Source organism: Ursus americanus, chromosome 5 (assembly GCF_024610735.1).
Source record: "Ursus americanus isolate L20-20 chromosome 5, mUrsAme1.1.p, whole genome shotgun sequence".
Lineage (NCBI taxonomy): Eukaryota > Metazoa > Chordata > Mammalia > Carnivora > Ursidae > Ursus > Ursus americanus.
Window position 1 is genome coordinate 18,447,329 of NC_142131.1, and position 26,348 is coordinate 18,473,676.

General features: G+C 39.7%; 1 protein-coding gene across 3 annotated transcripts in view; it reads right to left on the bottom strand.

Annotated features, from left to right (window-relative positions):
• ADGRV1 (adhesion G protein-coupled receptor V1) overlaps positions 1–26,348 on the bottom strand; it is a 507,877-nt gene that overhangs the window by 76,828 nt on the left and 404,701 nt on the right. For all 3 annotated transcript variants that reach the window (XM_045796286.2, XM_045796287.2, XM_045796288.2), the window contains exon 86: positions 11,363–11,520. In XM_045796286.2, coding sequence (XP_045652242.2) covers positions 11,363–11,520 — 158 coding nt within the window. The remainder of the gene's footprint in view (positions 1–11,362; positions 11,521–26,348) is intronic.

Genomic DNA, 26,348 nt, shown 5'->3' on the forward strand with positions numbered 1-26,348 from the left:
CTTATTTATTTATTTTTAAAAAGATTTTATTTATTTATTTGACAGAGATAGAGACAGCCAGTGAGAGAGGGAACACAAGCAGGGGGAGTGGGAGAGGAAGAAGCAGGCTCATAGCGGAGGAGCCTGATGTGGGGCTCGATCCCATAACGCCGGGATCACGGCCTGAGCCGAAGGCAGACGCTTAACCGCTGTGCCACCCAGGCGCCCCTCTAATAGAGTTTTATATACATTCTTTGGCAACAGTCTGAATACAAATTTGAGAGAGACACATTAAAAAAAATCAGAAATTTTATTTTCATCAGCCAACTGTTGAATGGAAGACTTCAGTCATCCATTGAAAAAAGAAATGAATGTGCTCTTAGATCAAAGCAATAAACATGAATAACTGTTTTATGTAGCTTTCAAAGGGGAAGGAAGAAATGCCTCATTGGTAATTTTCCCAGGATATTAAATAAGGAAGGATCTGGGGGGAGGGGGAGGGAAGCCCTTTAAAAGAACGGAGAATGCCAGGAAAATTAAAATTTAAACTTTTTATTAATTTGCAGAAAAACTGCCAAGGAAATATATGGGAAATTCAGCCTATGTACAAAAATTATAAACAACTGGGAAAGTTTCATTGATTCTCTGGGTTCAACTGAAGCATGGCAATGGTATGCATATGTCAGTAGAAGATGCCAAGCACACTGAAGGTCAAAGAGCATGCAACACACCTAAGCAACGATGCCGCTGTGATGCTTTTAGACACTGACCATATGTATACCACACTGAACGTATCTTCCACTAACATCCAACTGAAACCTATTCAAGATGTGTATCAAGATGGAAGTTAATTTTAATTCCATTCCCTCTCCTCCCGGACAACCATAACTGATGACCTCAGCAAGTGAGAGTGAATTCAGTTGTGTTGTTTAAGTCCAGATTTACAGAAATCACCACGCTTTTAGGCAACAACATGAGTTCATTATGGCTGCAGTACCTAGAGAGTTTATGTGGGTTAAGTCCCGGCATTTTCCTTTTATCCTATAGTCTAGAGATTACTACTGAATGATTTTAATGATGTGATCAGTTTCACTTTTTGTATGGCTCAGTGTGGAATGGAGACAGACAAGACTTGAGAGTATCAGTCTCAAGAGAGTTCCAATTGTCTAGGTATAAGATGGAGGGGGATATAACCCAGGCATTATGGACTAAATTGTGTCCCTCCAAAAGTCGCATGCCGAAGCCCTAACCCTCAATATAATGGTATTTGGAGATGAGGACTTACAGGGTAATTAAGTGATGAGGGTGGAATCCTTGTGATGGGATTACTGTGCTTATAAAAGGAAACATACAGGGTGAAGGAGATACATATCTGATTGTTTTCCATATCAATTACATACTGAAAAGTTGTTATGCTAATAAAAACACCAACACATACTGAGTGCTTAGTATGTTTCAGAGAGTGTACTAAAGACTTTATATGAATTAACACTGAATCCTTCTAACAGCTCTATAAAGTTATTTATTATTATGTCTGCACTACATGAGAATAGTGAGGACAACTAGGTATGTTTTAGTACCAGACAGAGAGGGAGCAGTCTTTCTTGGAAATTAGAAATTGAAGGAATCATTTACCAGACCAGATCACTTCAGATTCTTTCTGGGAAATGGAGTCTAATAATTTCTTTTATGGAATTAGTGTTTTCTAGGTTTAATTTAATGTTTACATATTATTTTTCTCAATTTAACTTTTTTAAAAAGTAATCTCTAGGCTCAACTTCTGGCTGAAACCCACGACCTCAAGATCAAGAGTCACATGCTCTACCAACTGAGCCAGCCAGGTGCCCCGCAATGGAACTTTTTTTTTAAAGATTTTCTTTTTAGGTAGTCCCTACACTAGGCTTGCGGCTTAAATTTACAACCCTGAGATCAAGAGTTGCATGCTCTACTGGGGTGCCTGGGTGGCTCAGTTGTTAAGCGTCTGCCTTCGGCTGAGGTCATGATCCCAGAGTCCTGGGATGGAGACCCACATCGGGCTCCCTGCTCAGCAGGAAGCCTGCTCTCCCTCTCCCACTCCCCCTGCTTGTGTTCCCTCTCTTGCTGTGTCTCTGTCAAATAAATAAAATCTTTTAAATAAATAAATAAATAAATAAATAAATAAATAAATAAATAAATAGAGTTGCATGCTCTCCTGACTGAGCCAGCCAGGCGCCCCTCAATGAAATTTCTGATAACAAAATGGGAAGGGGGGAATGCTTGGGTGGCTCAGTCAGTTAAGTGTCTCCCTTCGGCTCAGGTCATGATCCCAGGGTCCTGGGATCGAGTTCCGCATCAGGCTCCTTGCTTGGAGGGGATCCTGCTTCTCCCTCTGCTTGCCCCCCTCCCCCGCTTGCACTCTTTCTCTCTCTCTGACAAATAAATAAATAAAATTAGAAAAAACAAAACAAAAACAAAATGGGAAGGGGTGAAGTACTGGTATTAGCAGTAATGGCAGCTCTGGAGAGCTTGAGACTCACCTATGGCTCTAATCACAGCTGCTCAATTTAACAGCTTTAAAACATGGACACTTTTCTAAGCCTCTCATTTCCATGATTTTCTTGTCTGATTATAGGAATAATGATACCTGCCTCAGAGGATTCTTGTAAAAACTGAGATAATATATACAAAATGCTTAGCTCAGTGGCTAGAGTATGGTGAGCCTTAATCGTCAGTGGTGTTGAGGATAATGACTATGACCGCCAGGTCATAGTTCACACCTGCTACTTATGTGTAGGTCAGCCCCCTACTCTTTCTTCCAACCGTATCTTATCCATACTCATTGCCCTCTGCCCACCTGGAAAATGTAAATTGAATTTAACAGTTTCATACCGAAATAGCCTCAATAGAGAACTACCCTTGTCCATCAGTATCCAGCAAAGACTAGGTAAAAGGAGGTTCAATGAGGTAAAGTTACTCAGCACACTTGAGTTGTAGAAAAACCCAGCTCTGCTATAAATGATCAGTCCCTTTTCTTCTTTGGTTACATGTGTAAAGCAGGAGTTGAGAGAAAGCTTAAATTTTTGTTTCAACTCTATTATTTTATTTTTTACTTTTATTTGGATGTCCTAAGGCTTAGGAAACTGACTCCTGATGTTATTGTTCTAAGAGTTTTTAAGATGCATTATCAAATGCTGCAGAAAGCAAACATTCAGGCACTACACATCATCTTTCGGTTCAAAGATTTCTAATTCGAATGTCTGAAGACAGAGGCCCTAGATATAAGTCTAAGCTGAGGATGAGCATCTGTAAAATTTCTTTAAGTGTTCTGGATTTTCTTTACCACCACTGGCAAAATGTGGGAGGACTGAATTGTGCTCACAAAGCTTTTTCAAGCTCAAGTGGAAGAGACTGTTCATTGTTTAGTGAGAAGTTCTGGGGTTTTCCTTAAGTCCCTAGGCATTGTTTTTTTATTTTCTTTTCAGCAATGGAATTGGGAGTAGACTGCAAACAAGTAGCTTACTGCCAAGGACATGTGAAACCTGTTATATTGGTCATTCTGGATCCTGTTCAAGCACATACTGTTACTAGGTAAGATTACTTTTACTTCACTTTAGTGGAAGTGTCGACTTTGCTTTAGGAAACAAAAATCCTATTTTTTTTCATTTTTATTTATAAACCACGTCTGTTTCTGCAAGCAATAAAATCTGAAGTGACAATGACATTCTTAGAATTTTGATGTGAGAATAATAAGGATTCTAGAACGAGAATGTCTCAGCTATTGATTGCTACATAATAAACCACTAAAAAACCTAGTGGCTTAAGATAATTTATGATTTCTCACAGTCCTATAGTCTGGGCTGGGCAGTTTTTCAGGCTGGAACCTACAAGAAGGCTTCTTCACTCACATGTCTGGAATCAGAGCTGGGATGCCTGAAACAACTTGCCAAGCATGTCTATTCACATGGCTACTCCACACGACTAGCTTGGGGTTCCTAACACCATGGTGGTCTCAGGGTAATTGGACTTCTGGTGGCTGACTTCCAAGAGAAAGGAAGCTGAAAGTGCCAGTCCTCTTAAAGGCTAGGCCCATTATGGGACGGCCTCACTCCAATCACGTCATACGAGTCTGAGCAAGTCCAAAGCCAGTCCAGATTTCAAGGGAGGGGAAAAAAAGATTCCACCGCTTTCTCTGAGGAGAAGCACACATGCAAAGGGCGAGGAACAACGGATGGTGGCCATCTCTGGAGAACACAGCGCAGAGTGTACTGCATTTGTCAGGAGCTCTTTCCTTTTCTTCTCTTTCCTTTGGATTTCACCAAGTTTTCTGAAACCCTTTTTTAAATTTTCAAAATGTCCAGAGAGTAAAAAGTCACTCAAATTTAGGGTGTAAGGGATTACATTATATATTCATTATAACAAGTTTTTCCAATGATTTTCATAATTTTGATGCAATCTTTATTTATTTTACTATTGCTGTTCACTCTACATATGAGGAAATGGAGCCTCAGAAAAAATGGAAGCATTCATCCTAGAATATGCTCCCAAGTAGAGAAGTGGTCATTATAGTACCAGAGACTCGACACATCTCAGATTTATGCTATCCACAGGTAGCTGGATCAAGCCACCATTACCTTTTTATATAACATACTGAAACATATGTGTGGGATTTTATAAGAAAAGGATTTATAATCAGCCATTTCCTCTTTTTATTCAAATTAATTTTCCTTCCCTGATCCATGAATCATTCCTCACATAGGAATTGGATGATGATTCAGAAAGAACCAGTAAATTCTAATGAGCCCAAAAGGAGAGACAAGCTTATCATTGCCAGAGATCAAAACCAAACCCTAAAATTATAGGCTTTGTTTAAAATGCTGTTTCAGACATTGAAATCTAGTTCAGGGAACATACCTTTTTCCTGACTCATTCTCACTGCACACTCACCGCACTGAAGGGAGGGGGCCGCCAGTGAATCTCATTAGGAGCACTGACCTTCGAAAATGTGGTTCATAGCAGTCTGGCAGCTAAAGGGCCACGAATGCCAAGCTGTAATCACTGCCCCAGACCACACTCAGAAAAGGAAGGGATTGACAGTGGCCATCTTTGGGAGACTACAGCACGAGAGTGTATTTTATTTACTGGCAGCTTCTTTTCTGTCTCTTTTCCTTAGATTTCATCGAGTGTATCTGAACTCTGAAATTAAAGGCTAGCAGGACCAAAAAAGTCACTCAAAATACAGAGGGTAAAGAGACTGGTACTTAGCAGTCATAACTAAACACAGCAGTGTTGATATAAAATTTCTCCTCTTGTCAGACACATCTAATCTGCATAAGAGTGATTTGTTTGGAGAACAGTTCTATAGAAATATGGAAGATTCTAGGCCTAACGAAATGATGGATGCAAGCTCTTTAGTTACTCAAAGAGGTCTGATGCTGGAGTTAACTAATCACATCCCTTTACCAAACCTAAAACTCGAAGATAAGTAATTAGTCACAATCATCCCAGTTACCTAAACACAAAAACCAGCTTGGCTATAAGAAAACTAGGAATTGACCTTTCCTTCTCATAATGCACCTAACTCATTGTTAAAATGATTTTAAAAAAACCCTTAGCAACATATGACCCCAAATACTCCAAATTTACACATCATTTGTAAAACTAGGAAACTGTGCTTTTATGAGAAAAGGAGATTTACTTTCAGCTCTTGATTCACTACTTGAGAATCTATTTCTCACGATACTATCTATCTAAAAACGCTCATCCAGTTACAAAAATGCAGGGCAAAACATAACTAAATTACAAACCATTTAAACTGCCTTCGGAAAAACAGGCTGCTTTTGTGTACGCCTGGAAACCGCAGAACCAAGTGGAATATGCTTGAGACTAATTAGAACCGCTTCCTTCTCAGGTATTAAGTGCATGGGGTGGAAAAAGGGCAGGTTTCTCAGAGGAAAGCGGAGAAGAGCCTGGGCCCCAGTCTGCGTGTTGCCTTTGAGGCCGAGTTCTGCGGAGAGGTTGCATCGAGGCATCTGAACTCCGGAGTGGGGCTGGTGCCACTTACAACAATATAGAATATTAGAAGCCAAGAAAAGGTGCTCATTCTCCAGTTTTTCAAAAATACAGACATAGGAACTTTCAAAATGTACTTTACACTTTGCTAATATACTGGACTCCTCAGCATCCTCTTTACCCCCCTTTTACAATAGAGATATTTATTTTATGTGTAATTGTATTATTTTTTTTTCAATCCTGAAAAATTCTCAACCATTACCTCTTCGAATCTTCGTTTTCTCCATTCCCTACGTTCTTTTCTTTTGGTCATCTGTTATCATAACTCCTAGCGTAGTTTTCATATTTTCTCTTTTTGTATGTTACCTTGGTGAATTCCTCAATCCTAGTGTTAGATTCTAATTCATTCCTTGTCTCTGCTTCTCACCTAGGGTTTATCTCAAATATTAAGATATTTCAAAATTTCAAAGAGTATATTTTTCAGTGCCAAGATTTCTGAAATTATTTCATTTTCCTATTTGCCTGTTTTTATATTGTTTACACCTATTTTTGTTTTTTATGTTTCAATTTTTTTAGTGGATAAATATTTCTTTATATCGGGGTCAGCTGTTAAACCTTTTCTGAGTAAATGGCCAGATATTAAATATGTTAGGTTTTGCAGGCCACATGGTCCCAGTTGCAACAACATAGACTTAACTCTGGCATTATGAGAGCAACCACAGAATATATGTAAACAAACGGGTGTGGCTCAGTTCCAAGAAAAATTTACTTACAAAAACAGGTCACTGCAGTCACTTGGGAAAACAGTGTGGCAGTGCCTCAAAATATTAAACACAAAGCTGCCATATGACCCGGCCATTCCACTGCTAGGTATATACCCAAAAGAAAGGAAAACCTATGTTAACACAAAAACTTGTATACGAATGTCCATAGCAGCATTTTTCATAATATCCAAAAGGTGGAGATGACCCAACTGTCCATCAACTGATGAATAGATGAGCAAAATGTAGTGTGTGCGTACAGTTGGATATTATTTGTCAGTTAAAACACCACCAACAATGAAGTGTTGGTACCTGCTATAATACACACGAACTTTGAAAACATTACGCTAAGGGAAGGAAGCCAGACGCAAAAGACCACATATTCTGGGGCGCCTGGGTGGCACAGCGGTTAAGCGTCTGCCTTCGGCTCAGGGCGTGATCCCGGCGTTATGGGATCGAGCCCCACATCAGGCTCCTCCGCTATGAGCCTGATTCTTCCTCTCCCACTCCCCCTGCTTGTGTTCCCTCTCTCGCTGGCTGTCTCTCTCTCTGTCAAATAAATAAATAAAATCTTTAAAAAAAAAAAAAGACCACATATTCTATGATCCAATTATAGGAAATGTCCAGAACAGACATATAGAGAGAGATAGAAAGTTGATTAATGGTTACCTGGGGCCTAAGATGGGGAGTGCCTGCTAATGGGGATGGGCTTTCTTTCTGAGGTCATGAAAATGTTCTCAATTAGCTTATGGTGATAGTCACACGATTATATAAATATAAAAAAAGACTGTGGCCTACACAATTTAAACAGAGGACCTCTGCATGTGAATAATATCTCAACGAAGCTTTTACCAAAGAGACGAAATGGGCAAACAGGTGAGTGGCCAGGAGGCCCATAGTCTGAGGATTCCTGCTCTATATTTTCAAGGATCCTAATATACTTATCAAAGTTATTCATAGTTTATTCTCTATTCAAAATTTTTTTTGGCTTAAATTCATCTTTTTGATTGCTGATTTTAAGGGCTATCTGTTGGTTTTCCTCCAATGTTGGAAACTTTTAAATGGCAGCTAATCTTGAGTAGAAAGCATTTGTCGCTTTGGTTGTTCTCTCTGTCTGCCTGCCTTTTTCTGTTTTATGTTTTATGGGTATCTTCACTCAGCTCTCCTGCTCCAAGAGAAGTAGTTTGATGTCTTGGGCTTCCTGTCCCCATGGTGACATGTGATATGCTAGCTATTCAGTCTGCAAACTCTAGAGAACTGGGCCCAGGCACTTGATGAGATGCTTCGTCTCCCTTCTCCTTGGACTTCCAAATTCCTATAAGCCAAAGCACAGGCTACTGTGGCAGGGCTTTTTCAGGCTTTTTTCATGCAGGTGCTATTGCCCCAGTCTACCTGCCTTGGGGAAAATTAGGTCCTGATTCACTCCCACAGCAGCTGAGCTACTCCTGCATCCACTGGCTTGTGGACCCAGAAAACACTGGATCCATGCTTTTGGTCCAGTTCATTACTTTGTGTTCCTGCTCTGTTTCTGAGCCACAGAGATATTTACTTTAAAAAATATTTTCTCTTGTTATATCCTGTCTTTAACTCCTATGGAGCAGGGCAGAGGGCCATATATGAATTTACAGTGCCATCTGACTAGACACTTTTTAATGCAATGGAATGTTAGCAAAAAGATTCAAAAAGAGTATCAAATGCTCCTTGGTAGAGATTTTTTTTTTTCTTCTAGAAATCTTAAATTTGAAATAAGTGGAGCATATTCAAATGGGGTTGTGTTACAGTAGGTTGCAAATAAAATATAAAAGATTAGGCCAGCAGTCAGAGCTGAACACATATTTTTGGGAATCACACAGAAGTCAAGAAAAAAATTATAGCCCCAATGATAATAACGTTCAAAGTGATACCCAACAAACAGATCAATGAGATAAATCCTCTAATTTTTGCTTTTGATGATATAACAGATTCCTCTTCTTTTTAATGCTATATTTAGCTTAAGGATCCAAACCTATAAGATTTTATGGTGCATTTATGATTATGAACTTATTGATTTATTATATTAACTATTAACAATAATTAATATTAACAAATATCAACTATGCTCCTGCTATCCACTGAGCACTCTACAAGGCCATGGTGATACAGAGATCAATAATAAATGGTCCTTGCCCTCCAAAAATTCCTAATTTATTAATGAAATCAACCACACACACACACACACACACACACACACACACACTGAAAGAAGTCACCGTTTCATTCTAAGATAAGTGCTGTAATGGCTGTAGGGACAAAGTGCCTCAAAGCCATAGATGAGGAAATGAGCAATCCTTACTTGGTGTGGTTCTGTGAAGAGGCAATTGCAAAGGCTTCAGGGAAGAGGTAGCATGTTGGGAATTTCTAGAACTTCTATAAAGGACTGAGTAGTACCTTGTTGGAAAGGGCTCTAGGGGAATTAACTTGTGCTTATCCAGCAAACCGTTTTTACTTAGATTATGGGTTTATTTTGGACAGCTGCGGAGAGTGAATGAGGATTATGGGAGGGTAATAAACTCCTTCCACCTCTCTCTCATCCACATTTCCCCACATTACTTACGAAACACATGGGTTTTATCAACTAATGATGAAGAGTTCAAAGTAGAGGTCTCCTTACATGAGCAAAGATGACAGGATCAGGTAATTTTAGGAAAGAGTAAATACGTGGCATGGTCAGAATGGAGGATAAACAGGAACTGACTTGGGGATGAAAAGATAGCCCAGGGGTGGGTGGACTGTAGGGACTCCTGTATTGTAGGCCAAAGAGACTGGACTTTTCTCAGGCCATGAGAGAGAACCTGAATGACTGTAATGCTGGAGTTGACGGAATCCACTTTACATTTGTGAAATACAGACATCTAAGAAAATGAGATGGAGAAGGAAAAGATTAGAACTAGGGACCACTCAGGAAAATACTGTAAGAGTCCAAGTGTGAATTAATGACTATTAGACCAAATTGTCATGGGAATAGGGGAATTAAAAATATAATTTTTTTTATTTGAAAAGCTACAATGGAACAATGCTCCTATTAATATTTCATGGCAAGAGGTTTCCCTAGTTGAGAAACAAGTGCTGAAGCTTTTAGCATTATGTTTAATGCTTGAGGGCTATGTTTTTCAGATAATTGGAGTATTATTATCTACTATATCTATGATGGAGCATATCCAAAAGGTGATTTAGCCATGAAGAAGAATGAACTCATTAGGTTAGGCCCTTATGTTATCACTTTTGCAAACATGCAAACACTGGCACTTTTACATCATATGGAAAACAGAAGAAATTTTATCATTTGGGGAAAGAAACAAACCTTCTGCTCAAAAAAGAATACGTATTTTAATAAAAGAATCCCAAGTTGAATAAAAGCACAGGTTCTGAGTAAATTCTACGTCCCATGAAAAAGTAGGATTTCTACATTATGAATATTGCTTCTTTTACTGAGGAATTTAAGATTAATTATAACCTTAAATAATATTTCTGCTCACACAATGATTGCATGCTTAAATGGGAAAGAAGAGAGAAGAGCTGGCTAGATACAGCTATCCTACAAACTACCCCACAAACTAATATCAAAAAGTCCCTTCTCTTTACATCGTGAGGAAAATCTTTGCACGTGTTCCTGATCCATTTCAGGAACTAGAAGGCTCTTCATACATTAGACGGTCTCCTTTCCTTATTCTGTGACAGTATCTACTCAGCTGCTGCTGATGTATTAGACACTATTCAAGGGACTTCATATATGGTATCTTGCTTAAACTTCAAAAAGCTCTTAAAATGTGAGAATTCTTCTCACACATTTGGTTTTCGATCTATAAAAACTTAGAAAAGAGGAGACTTCTTCATTGGCCCAAGAGGGATCCCCCAGCCCCAGTTCACAAGATTCTTTCTCATGTCCCCGTCACTCACACCATTTTAGAGGGAATTTTCTCTATGTAGGTGTGTGGCTATTGTTCCTAGTTAAGAAAAGTCCTAAGAGACTCTAATCTAACAACAACAACAGAAAAGAATCAGATCATAAAAACCTGCGTTAAGTATGATTCAAAGGGAAAAAATGAGCTGCAGTGAAAGCCAACTTGAGCTGGAAAGACTTGCACTCTTAAGTAACCAGACATGTGTAGCCAGTTACGAAGCTGTCCGATCACATATGTTTTTAAACATCTGTCAGCACAATCAGAACTCCACATGCAAACTGCGGCACTCACGAGTGTCAGGGAGGGATGTCTGTGATGAAGTCTCAGAAGCTGAGAGAAAGGAATAGATTTCACAGGCTGAACACAGGCGGTTACTGCTTGACTTGAAGAAAGCTTGGGAAAGCAGCTCCCAAGGCTGTGGGGCATTTAACTGAACATTAATATCTTATGGGCAAAACTGGAAGCAGCAGTAAAACCTACGGAGCCCTGAAGAAAGAGACACGTCAGGAAGGGCCAAGAAGCGGGAGAAACTAGGGAGTCATAGCTTAACGTATGGTTTCAGAGCTGGAAACTGAGCCTAACTTCCCTCCCTCCTTCTTCACTCCCTCCCTCCCTCTCTCCCTTTCTTTTTTGGTAAAAATTATTCAGTGACATTTTCCCATCTCCAAAGTGCAAATAGGGTTGCTTCCAAACCTGCAGCATTTGTTCTTCCTCTGAAGACATCGTCATATGCTCTCCACTGCGGCTTCACCTGGTAGGCGTGCATAAACACCACGAACACCACCACAAGGCACATTAAAGGAACAAGGGCCGCAGTGAACAGAGCCGCATAGATGTTTGGGATGAAACACCTGTAAGAGAAAAGAGGGGACGAGATAGCTCAGACAACTTCACTATAAACGTTCCTACATTTGGAATGTGTTACGTCATCACTTTATACTAGCTCTTTGTATCGAAATGTTGGCAAAAGCAAAGTTTTGGTTTGCCAGATTGGAGCTTTGTTTGAGTAAAGGCTACACGATTAAATCTAACCCACTGCTTCACAAAGTCGGTTCCATGGAGCACACACACCCCTGAGGTGCTCAGAACACTTTAACAGAGGTTATGGCAAAATAAATTTGAGAAGTGCACGTTCACTTTTCTAGCTCTATCTTATTGGCCTAATAGACCAAGGTCTCAGTGAGCACTCCATAAAAGGCAAATTGAGGATTCCTAGGCTCATTCTGTTATTTCCACAATCTTGTTTTTTGAGTGAAAGACAGTTTTGTCATTTCTAAGTTATACATTTTTTTCTTCTTTTTAAAAAAGATTTTATCTATTTGAGAGAGAGAGAGAAGGACCAGGGCGAAGGGGCAGAGGGAGAGGAAGAAGCAGACTCCCCGCTGAGCAGAGAGCCAGACTCCCCCCACCCCGGGGGGGGGTGGGGAGGGCTCCGTCCCAGGACTCTGGGATCATGACCCAAGCTGAAGGCAGATGCTCAACCGACTGAGCCACCCAGGCACCCCTACGTCATACATTTTCCCAAGAACCATTAATTCTCTTGGGAATGATGGTAACTTCCCACTTGGAAGTTCTACTACACAACTGTATGATTACTGGAATTTATTTAGATCAATGAGGTCCAAGGTAAACTCACATTATTTGTTTTGGTAACACTGAAATTCCATGGAAAATGGTTTCAGGAATGTTCCTGGAAATTTTTACTCATTGGCCATAAAATCCTCTTGTTCTTTACATAAGAAATGTCAAAAATGTCTAAAAAATGTCAAAATGGAGGACTGTTAAATAGGCTTTGAGTATCTAAAACTGTGCTTCTGAGGTATTATAAAGAACACACCTCCTACAACTTATAATACTCTAGTACTTTTAATTACAAGAAATCTTAAGAGTAGGGAGTGACTCCTTTCAAATATCTTTTCCTAACTTTTCCATTTTTATTATCTATAAACCTAGATTATAACAGAGCCAAAAATAATGGATTCTAAAGAAAACTTAAGGAAAAAGTATAAACTATTTAGAAGGAAACCTCAAAATCCAAAATATAGGTAATCAGGAGAAACAGACATTCCAGCAACTGGGAAAACAGTGCCTCAATTTCAGATTTAAAAAGAGATACATTATTAAAGACCCTTATTCAGGTATTATTTCTAATGAACATGATCTGGCAAATGTATTCCTCAAGTAAACAAGACACATTTCAAGAGATATTTCAATACACATTCTGCATCTGCAAAGAGATGTCAGAATGATGAACATCCTGGCTTTTAGAATTTAATTTGGACAGCACAAAGCCTGAATCATTCCCTGCACACTCATCTGTGTGTCAGAAGACCTGTATCTTGTAGGTAAAAGGCATAGGATTAAATAAAACGGGCAAACGTTAATGGCTTTGATCTTGAATATATTTCTGCACTAAAAATAGTAGTCACGTTGCTTACCTATTTTCTGCACACTGGCTTTAAACAATTGTTTTCATCTGAATTATGGATTCACTGCCAGAGACTGGCCGAAAGGTGCTTAGACCAACACGGATACTGACAAAGAAACTCATACAGGCTTCAGTACTTTATTTCTACCTTGAAAAATGTCATGACAATTCAACTTCAGCCTGTAAAATGGGGTTACTGAATCTACTGTTACCTGCTCAGGGAGTAGTAAACATTTCATACCAAGTGCTATGGCATAGGTTTGACCCTTCAACACCTACATTTCCCAGGGGCTGACCACATTTGGCTCTCATGTCTCCATTTGAAATGCTTTCCGAAAAACTTTTTTACTTTAGAAGACAACCTTTGAAAGTAGAACCCCAACAAATGGCACGCTATCCTGGTTAAAAAAAAATAAAAGAGGCAAAGTGAACCCCTAGGAAGTTAAAAGTGACCAGTGGCTCTTGGGAAGAGAAGAGACTCCTCTAAGTGTCACAGCTCTTAAAAATCTCCTTTGCAACTCTCCCTGCTTGTATGATGACTTGGTCATGCTGGCCCATTCTTTCAGAGAAGGTAAGGAAAATTATCTCATTCTGAAGTGACCCACTTTCTCCCATTTCTTCAGAGCGGCACAAGTCATGGCCTCTCACAAGCACTGGGCTGTTGAGAGCGCCCGAAGTTCGTCCTCCACCTTGATGAGGAGGGCTTTGGCACCACAGCGTGCCTGCTCCTGGTGGCATGCACTTCCTGCCTTCTTGGGCACCTCAGCACTGCTGTCCCGCATGGCCCTGCCTGCACCCACTTCTGTGTAGCAGTGACTCCGTGCCAGTCTTCCGCCAACCAAAAATGATCTGCCTTAGGGATGACCGTACTACCTCTCTTAGGGACTAGGGAGCCGGACAACTCTCCTGCAACACTATCAAATGAGACAGCTGCAAATGAGACAGGGCTAAAAGGGTAACCCACCAGTGCAGATAGCAGTCAAGGCCCCCACACTCCCATGACACCGCCATGGAAAGTAGGTGGAGCAGGCTATGTCATTCCACATCCTCAAATTATATTTCATACAGGAACACCTTCTTTTAAATTCTCCTCATTTAACTTTTCCTTTAAAGCTAAAAGGTATTACTAGAATTTTCTGACCAATATAGTCTGAATGGGATTTCTACTGGCATATAATAAAACTTCTGACATAGGTTTAAAAGTGCCCAAGATAAATGAAGTATATTCCACCCTTAAAAGAAAAAACAAAGAACAACAACTACGACGACAACAACAACAACAAAAACAAAGCCTTGCCAACCAGAATTTCTTTCAGTCCAATTGAATAAGATATATAGTATACCCAGGTAGTTTGAGGATTAGATCATATGAATGTGATGCGTGGAGTTAGGAAACTGTGAATATCACGTTAGAAATCATTTCTGAAAAAAAGGTTGGGAACAAATTCTTGGAAAAACTGAATGTAATGTAAGAACCGAGGAGACTGTTTGCTCTGCACACATAAGAGCTGTGGAAGCAGGAGACGAACGCTCTGGCAGCTATCGCTTCAAGAAGAGTTCTGGCAGTCACCAGAGAAATGAGACAAAGGCCATGTGGATTTGCTTGCTTAAAAAGGGTGAGGAAAATGTGTTCCTTAAAATTACCAGCTCACCCAGCTTCAAAGTATTCTGGTGACCCTTCTCTCTTTTGGTGTTGAATGCTCTTCTGGATTCTTGCAATCACATGACTAACTTTTGCTGTTTCCTTTTCAACTTTCATGGGTAAATTTCCTTTCTTATTATAACCCACAGACAATCTAATTTATTTCAAAATCTTGTCAGGACTTCATCCTTTTCTCTATTTTTGGCCAGATGATACAAGAAGATGCTCTTTCATTATCTTCTGTGTACCCCCTTCCAGTCTACTCTTAGAGCATTCACAATGCTTTATGTCACTTTCTAATTTCGTAAGATTATTACCTCGCCTAGGTAGCACTTTATATTTACCGAAGTGTTTTCACTTGCATTACCTAACTTGGTATAAAAAAAATATGTGGGTGGCATGGGGTATCTCAGTTTCTTTTTTCCTGTATGAAATCAGCATAAGAAGGAACTCAGAAGCAGAGGCGTCCAGGAGAGATATAAGCTCCACTTAAAACTGCTGAAAATACTGGGCAGGATGCTGGGAACTCCTTGTATGTGAGACTGTGATTTGAGTCCATTTAAATTATATTTTAAAGAACACGCTGACCCTGGTAGACTGGAGGACTTGAAATCCAGAGTAACCTCTGGATTACATAGGTAATGAAAAAAGAACTAGCTAATGAAAAAATAATACAGGTGACCCTTGAACAATGGCAGGGGTTAGAGGCGCTGACCCTCTGTTCCAGTCAAAAATCCACGCCTTGGGGCACCTGGCTGGCTCAGTCAGTAGTGCCTGTGACTCTTGATGTCAGGGTCATGAGTTGGGCATGGAGTCTGGGCGTGGAGTCTACTTAATAAAAAAAAAAAATTTTTTTTAAATCCATGTATAAATTTTGGCTCCCCCCAAAAATTAACTACTGAAAGCCTGCTGGTGACTGGAAGCCTTACTGATAAACATAAATGGTTGATTAACACATATTTTGTATGTGATATGTATTCTACACTCTACAGTTAGAATAAAGTAAGCTAGAGGAAAAAAATTACTAAGAAAATCATAAGGAAGAAAAACACATTTACAGCATGTACTGTTATTTATTAAGAAAAAAAAAAGCCGTGTATAAGGGGACCCGCACATTTCAAACCGTGCTGTTCAAGGGTCAACTCTAAATGTTTGTTTCCAAGGTCTTCTTTGTAACTACTTCTCTTCAGTAAGACAGTGATAACAGTCATGACTCCCAGGCCCATGTGCCAACCTCCCGCAAGGCAAGTCTACCTAAGATTTCTTGAACGATGGCACCTACATCTATAACTACATTTGTTGTTTCAACCAACTTTTTCTTTCTGGAAACTCCTCGTGATATGCTACTTTATCTGGGGATAAAGGAGATGGTCTGTCAGTTTTATTCTAGAAATTTACTTAATGTATGATGAATAAAAAACTGTTCATTTATTGCAAATTGGTTTCTACTTTGTGTGGAAAGTACAGGGGTGCCTGGGTGGCGCAGTCAGTTAAGTGTCCCGACTCTTGGCTTCTGCTCAGGTCATGAGAACGAGCCGGTGTCGGTATCGGGCTCCAAGCTTGGCATAGAGTCTGCTTGAGATTCTCTCTCTCCCTCCCCCTCTTCCCCTTCCCCTGCTCGCGCTCTCTCTCTCAAATAAATAAATCTTAAAAAAAGTACAATATATGTTTATTGGCCCTAATTGAAGAATGCAGATGTTATTCATTGTGCAGATGCTTATCGTTTATAAATAAAATCTAAGCCAATACTTTTTTTTTTTTAAGATTATATTTATTTATTTGACAGAGAGAGAGACAGCCAGTGAGAGAGGGAACACAAGCAGGGGGAGTGGGAGAGGAAGAAGCAGGCTTCCAGCGGAGGAGCCCGACATGGGGCTCGATCCCAGAACTCTGGGATCACGCCCTGAGCCGAAGGCAGACGCTTAACGACTGCACCACCCAGGCGCCCCCTAAGCCAATACTTGTGATTTCAATATTCCTTTCTGTGCATGTCCAGTTAACTTTCTTTCTGAAGATGATATCATTATTTAACACATATTTCTTATTCACCTGTGAATTTGTGTGTGTGTATATATATGTATATGTATATATATATATATATATATATATATATATGAATGTATTTGTTTCCATTGTGCACATATAGGAATGTATGTGTTTCCTGTCTCATCCAACATGATTACAGAGGTTTAGAGAAACACTTCAAGCACATTAATTTTTCCTGCTGAATAAATTCATGATGATATCAGAGAGAAGAGAAAAATAAGTTTGGATTTAACTAGCTGCAATGTAGGAAAATATGTTTACTTTTCTTTCTGTCCTTGTATTGTAGTGCATAGAGCAGTTTTCATATCAAGGGAAATCAACTGAATTAATTAATTCATTTACTCATTCATTCATTTATTTATAAGCCCAGTGTGGAACCCAATGCAGGGTTTGAACTCACAACCCTGAGATCAAGACCTGAGCTGAGATCAAGAGTCCAATGCTTAACTGACTGAGCCACCCAGGTGCCCCTTGACTGAATGCTTAAATTGCATGTTCCTTGAAGTTTAAACTTTAAACAAAAACAATATTAAGATTAAATTGCAGATAAGCCCTACAAAGTAAAACTGCACATTAGGGTAATGTATGGACTTAGAAAGGAAGGGGAGGAACAAAGTATTTTCCTTGAGTGAATTAGCTGGATGATGAAAACTATCTTCAATATTAGTGCTACTAGTCCCAATTCTACCACAACTACTGATAATACTGGCAGTGATCATTTATCATGTGTCAGGCATTTATTATATGCATTATCACACATAAACATCCCAACAATGTCACTAGCCTCATTGTGTATATGGAAAAATGACATCTCAATAACAGAAAGTCAAACTGCTAGCAGCATAAACAGACTCACTTATCCTCACTGCTATCCCTACAATTCTAAATTTGTTTCCACAATTCCAGTAAAGACATATTAGTTAGTGGTAAACATGCCAGTGTCCTCCTTGAGGAAGGAACTGTAATATTTTCTTTATTTTCCTCCTTAAGAAATGTTTATTGCATAATCAGACCCTTAAGAAATGTTTACTGATGTAACTGATTTTTAGCACTTTTTAAAAATCACTCAAAAAAAAAGAAAAGGCACAGAAAATCCTGCACTTCATGTGCGCCTAGTTCAATAATAACCCAAGTAACGTCTGAATATCTATCACATACTAGGTACAGTGTCGGATGTGGAAGAGCATATAAAGACGCCTGGGGATGGTGCTTCCCATTCAGAAGATTACATTTAAAAGTGCACAGCACTTCAGAATCTAGTCTTCTACTCAAAGTATCGCTCTTTTATCAGCATCGGCAGCAGCACGACCCAGGAGCTTGTTAAAAATGCAGAATCTCAACTCCCATGACAGAGCTCCTGAAACTGCATTTTAACCAGATCCCCAGGTGTTTCATGTGCACATTGAAAGTTTGAGAAGGACTCCTCTAGTGAGCTCGTGGGACATAAAGTAGCTTAACGTAATAAACAAATTAATCTTTACACCTCTTTGGCAGTGAAGCCAAGGGACTATGTAATCCCCAGGAGACTCAGACCCAGAGATTTCATAGCACACGGTGGTCACAGTAGCCTGAAGAACCAGACAAAAAGAAAAGTGGCAGGAAGCAAAAAAGAGGCCTGGGATTAGCAACCTGAGCTTTCTGATCATAGGACAGGAGAGAGTTAGCTAGTCACGTGAAAATGGATGCAGCAGGTCTGCAGACTGGTAGAGTGAAAGAAGAAGGGGAGTGCTGCGGCTGTGGTGAGTTTGGATGGGAGGTAAACATTTAGTCATGCTGCATCTGAAAAACCCACGAAGGAATAAGTTTCTGTGAGTACAACAGACATGCTCTGAGACTGCCCACACTACTTCAGGTTTCCAGAAAAGGTGATCCCATGCGCCATGTACCCCTACCCCCACACCCTTGCCACAGATGACTACCTTTGAATTGGGTACCTGACCCAAAGACAGCCGTTCTTCTGGCTTGCCCCTGACTGATAACTTGGTGCTTCTGCTCTAAAAGTGGGGCTGAGGCAATCAACTTTCTGCTCTTAAGCATCTGACATGGATAGTTGCCAGTTACTGGTGGGCACTAGAGCCGATGTACATTCAAGGCAAACATCCATACTGCAGTAAATACACAATGAATATACAGAAGAAACAGACAACGGAAGGAGAGAAGGAAGGGTTGGAGGACCATTCAGGTACTCATAGCCCGAAGTGAGAGACTCTGCGGTCCCTGAAAGATGAAGAGCGTGGTCTTGGCTTTTGGCATTCTAATTCCAGATTCTCTGAGGCCCAACTATACCTCATTACCAGCTTTTGAAATTCCATGAGAATGTCTGAGACTGTCTATAACTCCACTCTCTTTAAGTAACTTTAGTGGGTTTTTACGTGCAACTAATGGCCACAAACAAAACACAGCCAGCAAGTGAGTGAGTGATAAAGAGGGGGTGAATACACACTATTGTTTAAAGCAATGTTGCTCTTTTTTTTTTTAAAAAAAAAGATTTAATTTATTTATTTGACAGAGAGAGAGAGAGAGAGACTAAGAGACACAAGCAGGGGGAGCAGCAGGCAGAGGAAGAAGGAGAAGCAGGCTGCCCACTGATCAGAGAGCCCGATGTGGGGCTTGATCCCTGGACCCTGGGACCTGAGCCGAAGGCTGATGCTTAACCAACTGAGCCACGGGGGCCCCAAAGCACTGTTGCTCCTGTAGTTATAGTAGGAGATCTCTGCCATGTCTACCAGTTTTAGAGCTCGTGCTACACCGCAGTTAGTGTTGCTCTCTAACTTGATACATTGACTACCTTCTTTGAAGAACCAAGGGACCAAAGAATAAGAATCAGTCTCACCTTTTAGTGCTTAAAATGTATCTCTCTGCTTATATTACCTGAAAAGATTGAGCAAAGAACAACATGCACATCTTGGGGCAATACTGTTTCATACACTTCAAAGAGAGCAGATATTTAAATTCATCAAGTATTAAACTGTCTAAAATTTCTAGTCAGATATATACACCAAAAACAACCTTATTGTATATAATTAGCTCTTGCTGAAAGAGAAAGCTGCCCACATCCCTAGCTCATTAAAAAGGTAAAATATATTTACACATAAATTCCAAAGGTGAATAGTGGACTCAAAGTATTAACAAAGGTTAGAGATGGTTGATGAAAAACATTCTGAAAATCATGATTCCGCAAATGACCTTGTCTTTTTCTCTTTTCTTTTTCCGAGAAACTCAAGTCCGAGCAGTCTGTTCCCTGAACAACGTGGTGATACTGCTGAAATCAGCCTACTGGCCAGTGTAGTTCCAGTGAATCAAGCCCTTTCAGAATTTAATCAGAATAAGGTCAGGCTGACTTGTTATTTTTTGCATGTACTAATGCTCTGTTCTCATAAAACAAAATCGTTTGGTACTGGAAAATGTCATTGTCCTAGTGCATTCAAAGGTGTCCTGCCCTTACCTATTACTCACCAAGCATCTGAATGGATGGTTAAAAAGTTTTTTTCTGACTAATCATATCACCTTCTTGTATCTGAAGATAGTAAAATTATAAGGTTTTCTACATTTATAAAAAATAGATCTATAGAGGTGACCATGGGAATACAAGATTAATGTCCAAAAAATATTTGTGTTTTTGTGCCCCCCCAACCTCCATTTTACTTCATGCTTGCACCCCTGGACAGAGATCTTTAGAGCGTAAGCTTTAGCAGGAAAGCAGCTTCAGGTTAGGCTAATCTCTCATCACAGGCAGAAGGCAGTACTTTCCATCTTAGGTTAATATTGTAAATGTAGTTTTCATTTTTTTTTTTTTTTGCACTTTAAATCTGAGATTTCAATAAACTCGAAACAGTAATAGCTTAGAAGAGATTAGGGGCCGTGTGTCATGTTATCATAAATATTACTTCCTTCTCCTGATGAAGACTTTGTAGGCTTTCATATGTTCCTTCCCCAAACACTCTTACAGAACACTTGTATATGTTTCATCAGAGCCCATGAAAAATATGAGAAAGGTAGAAATGCAGGTCTATGCTGGCAAGAGTGTCACTGTAGCTACTCCAGAGACGATACAGATATTTTAAGGGTTAACAAATTCTCACAGCAATGGTGATGGTTTCTCCAAAGGCAAAAATCACTTGGTAGAAGGCTAATCCAACTTTTACTTTATTTTTAAAGAAGATTTTATTTATTTATTTTAGAGAAAGAGAGAGAGGGGGAGAGAGTGTGTGCGGGTGCAAGAGTATTGAGTCAGGGGGAACAGAGGGAGAGAGACAGGCAGACTCCCCGTTGAGTGCAGACCCTGAGATCATGACCTGAGCCCAAATCAAGAGTCGGATGCCCAACCGACTGAGCCACCCAGGCTACCCAATAATCCAACTTTTAGTCGACCACATTTTACTAATCAGTAGCCACATTACATTGTCCTGGAGATTAGGTCCACAGATTTCTCTGACTTTTATGTGAAAGTCACAAATTCTCCAAGAGAAAGTTTCTAGAGCATTCCCTGCAGAAGTGAGTGCTCAATCCTACCTATACCTTGTATTACCTATAGTCACATCAACATTTATAGCACACTGCAACAAGTGATGTTCCTAAATACTGACGTCAGATCATTAAGACACTGTTAAGGGAATTCAGTCATACTGCCTAAAATAGACTATATGCTTCCTTGTGCTATTAGTAAAATTTTAATCTTAAAATCCTGAAAACAACAGGAGTAACTTTTAACTATTGAGAAAACAAGGGAAATGTGACTAGTTGAGGTGATATGCTAAGCATTTTAAGGTCATTATCTCGGGTTGTACATAACAGAGTTATGTCTTATCTTCCACATGCAGCTCTCTTGCAGATCCCATTTCAATTGTGATATCCTGAATTTTTTACTGAACAAATATTTATGGATGTTGACCTTCAAAGTAATGGGTTAGCACATCAAAGAGTGCTTTAGATATCTAACCCTTAATATGTTCATACCAGGTGATTGCTAGAGCTGTCTCTGACATTACTATTAATTAGTATTTGTTGAGTGTTTTTATATATCCTGCAATGTGACAGTTGCAGCTGGAAACAGAAGAAGTATAAAGGGTATAACTCATTTCCCGAAGGATCTTAGAGCAAAAAAAAAAAAAAGAAAATGTAACAATAATTATTATAAAATCCCATAATGCACTACCAACATGTGAGGGATACCTAATAAATGTTTAAAAGGGTAAGAAATATGGGCCACGATACCTGGGGAAAATGATACAGAGTTCAGGGATTAACTTCAGAAAAGGAAAGTAAAACTGGAATAAGGGATATGGAGGCCAAAATTCCATCCACTCTACGGGAAATCCCCAGTTTTGATGGGGAGATGACACATTTCACTTTCCTTGAAGCTTTGCTATCTGAAGGGTTAGATTACACGTTGTAGAAGCAACACTGAAAAGTCCCGAGTCGGAAAGCCCTAAACTTGACACCAGGTAGATATAAAGTGATCTCCTTTATGATTTATGTAAAGAAGTCTTTTTCTCAAAAGACAATAAATGATGTTGCTATTGAAGGTCTAAGTGTGGGAGAAAGAAGAGAGTTGGTAGAAGCCTCTTATTGGATTAGGGTAATACTGCCTATGTACTTTTTTGGGGGCTCTGGAAAGCCCAAAAATAAGGCTCTGGAATCAGACTATTTGAGCCAATCCTGGGTATACCTTTTATTGACTCTGAGACTTGGGCCAATACTGAGCTGCTCCTTATTTCGGTTTCCTAACAAATAAAATGGAGAGAACAATAGCATCTCCCTCATAGGAGAGGAGCGAGAACTCAGTGAGTTAATACATGAAAAGACCTTGGATCAAAGCCTGGCATGCTGTAAGGTGCATAATAAAATATATTTTTCATTATCATCATCATTTATTACTAAGCCCCAAATCCTCATACATGCACACACACACACACGTATATACACACACACACAAGACTTAACCTGCACTTGAAGAAAAAGACAATTCCAAATAGTAGAGAGATAAGTGTAACATCTGTCACCTTTATGTGTCGGGGAAAAGTGCTGAACACTGCGAGTTCAATGTTAGGAAAGTCTTTTACTGGGCTAGTCAGGGAAGACATCATGGAGGAGGTGAAATCTGATATCAGTTTTTTCCCTTTCCAATTCCTTACCAATCAGCAGATATTTCGTGATTCAGTTATGCAAATAAGATGTGCTTGTGTCCACAACAGCTCTGCAAGAGGGGAAGGAGGAAAACATACCCTTTGCAGCTTTTCCCCATGACTCACGTGTGTTGCTGCAAGACCAGTTGTTGAAACTTGGTTCCAACTTGAAAATTCAAGGTAATTAAGGGTCATTCAAAAAGAGGCAAGTAACAGAGCACGCAGTCCCGCATAATGAGACGGCACCAGCACAGGCCGACAAGCCGGCCTGGCCCACAAGTGGCAGCAGCAGCAGACAGAGCTGCTGATTCAGGGTCTTCTCCATGCACTGGAACTGCGGCTCTCTCACTGTTGTACTCCTGTCCCTCAAAGCCTTCAAGGAAGGAAAAGGATGCAGGAGGGGAAAAGCCAATTCGTTGATGGTTTTCTAGAGAGGGAGAATTTCTAGCCTCTTGGAAGCCTGCATTTTGGATGGGGTGGCTGCTGGAGGATTCGCAGTATTAACTATTAGGAAGCACGCATTGTGAATGTCCCCATCAACCTGCACGGCTCACCAGCTGGATAACTGTACTTCCTCCTTTCATTTAAGAAAATGTGTCTTCACAGAATCCTTGAACTAGAAGGGATAGTAAAGGCCACCCATCCTCCCTCCAGCTTTATGAATGAAGAAACCAAGGTGCAAGAACTTCTGAGGCTTGCCCAGCACCTGACTGAACTCCTAAGTGCCTTATTATTATTTTTTAAAGATTTATTTTATTTATTTGAGAGAGACAGAAAGAGAGCGAGCGCATGTGAGAGAGTGCGGGTACAGTGGGAGGGGCAGAGGGAGAGAATCTCCAGCAGACTCCCCAGGGAGCATGGGCCTACACGCTTGTGCCTGATTTCATGACCGATGAGTTCATGACCTGAGCTGAAACCAAGAGTCGGATGTATAACCCACTGAGCCACCCAGGTGCCCCCTAAGTCAGTGCTTTAAATGAAGCATAGGTGGGACTCAGGAGAAAAATAGCCTAAAATGTTTACAAGGGTCACATTTTGCTAAAAATCTAAAAATCCCTTTCTTGGGAAGTGTCTTCAGTGCTTTCTTTTACTTTGCATATGAATTCCTAGGAGCTAGGAACTACTGAATAAATCATAGAATAAAATTATAAGCATGCATATTTCTGAATATATTACTCAATAGTTATCAGCCAGGCAACTTGGACAATACTTACTGCTCCTGTGAAAGTTGTTTTTTTTTTCCTTCCATGAAAGTTTTTAATGACACCACATATTAACATTTTTGCAAAATGTAGAAATTCATACAAAAGAATAAATCCCACTTAGTTGGAGATATAACAAGGGAAGGGCAATGAATCTAAAATGGTATTCTGTCATTCATAAGCTCCTCTCCCACTGAGGTCCCTCCATCCCCTACAAAAGCAAAAAACAAAAACAAAAAAACAAAAACCAGAACCCAAAACAAAACAAAACAAAAAAACAAACAAAACAAAACTAAACAAAAAAAAAACAAAAACCAAAACCCTGGCTTCAGTTGAACCAGTATTTTATCATAAGGAATTTATTTTTGACAACAGGATGTTCCTGTTATTTTCATGTCTTGCGATTTCAACAACAGGATTTCAGGGCAGTGAAATGAAATGTGAACCAGAGTGATACTAATTTCTGAGCATAATCATGAATGTGTGAGAAAAATTCAAATAGCCTAAAACCTGCCTTAAAAAAATGTAAGACTATCTCCTTCATGAGCTTTCTGAATTTCTTTTAATTAAAAAAAAGTCATGATTTAAATGCATTAAAGATTTTTGGCTGATTCTTAACTTTTTAATGGCAGCAAAACTTCTTAGTTGTAGAGCTGGGCCATACAAACTTCCTTTTATGATGGTTTGTTTATTCTTTATTTCTTTTTCTCTCTTCAGATAAAAGTTCCATGTGCCATGAAATGGGGACAATTTCTTATAAAGATTTTATTTATTTATTTGAGAGAAAGAGTGAGATAGCGTGTATGTGTGTGCGAGAGAGAGCACAAGGTGGGGAGGGGAGGGGAGAGGGGCAAAGGGAGAGGAAGAAACAGGCTCCCCGCAAAGCAAGGAGCCCAATGGGGGGCTCGATCCCAGGACCCTGGGATCATGACCTGGCTGAAGGCAGACGCTTAACCGACTGAGCCACCCAGGCACCCCTGGAAATAATTTTTAAAATATGCTTAAAATTCAAGAGTGAGATACACACACACACACACACACACACACACACACACACACACACAACCCATCTGGAATGGTATCATGTTTTTAAATGATAAAATCTTATCAAATGTCACGTCTGTTCTTCATAACTCATTTGGAAGCCTATTTCTCAGGTGTGCGGAAGGGAGTTAGGAGATACCACCACCTCTAAATCACTCACTTGAAGACTCTGCTGCCTGCTGTTGCCAAAAACAGAGACTAACCTAACTGGGTTTGATTATGAGTGAAAATGCATCAAAACCTACTACTGTCTGGGACATTCTAAATTGAAACAGGGAGAATAGGATAATTTCACAAAACAGAGACTGAGAGAGCCAAGTGCTTATCCATGTGGACTCTGAACAGATAGGTCGGGCTTTGAAACTTGGCACTGCTATTTAATAGCTGTGTGACTATGGGTGAGTGGAATTACCTCTCTGAGCCTCGGAATCAATCTTCACTTGTAAAATATGAATAAAATCTATTGTTTTTAAATGAATGCGCTGTGAGAATTAAATGAGATTAATTTGATTAAGGTGCTTAGCACAGTACTAGCATGTGGTAAGAGCTCAGTAAAGGTTAGCCCTTATTATTTACTTTAGCATGTGAACTGGTTTCATTCTTTACTGGAAGACTCTTATGCTTACTCATGTATAGAAATTATATGTGGCATTTAACTATATAATCCATTTCTTACAATACCCAAATATTTAGTTAATGTCACTGATTTCTTTTGCAAAAGCAAGTTTATCCACAAAATCATCAACACCTCTAACATAGCATCTGACACCATTTCTCAGGAGAGCAAGTACTTCCTTGAACACCCATGGCAATGACTGAAACGTGAGAGCCCTGGGTCAATGTTCAGTCATTCAAAAGCAAGTAAGACACACAATCTTTAAAATATGTGTTTAGATCTCCATTTGGTTCTGCCAAGATAACCAAAATTATGCATGAAAAATCCTAGATTTAAAACCACAGAAAGGTGAGGTGGGATTAAATCTTTATGTTGGGATGGAGATTACTTAACTACCCAGGCGATCTCTACAGTTGCTGTTTTGAAGGGTAAGGGAGCACACACCATCACAGTGGCCTCCCCTCCTTAGACTAAGCTGTTATTTTCACAGTGATGTTATTATACTTGGAAGATATTTTCTTTGGCAGTTGAGGCAGCTTTGTTAAATGTTCCTATCATGTAATTTCAAAATCTGAG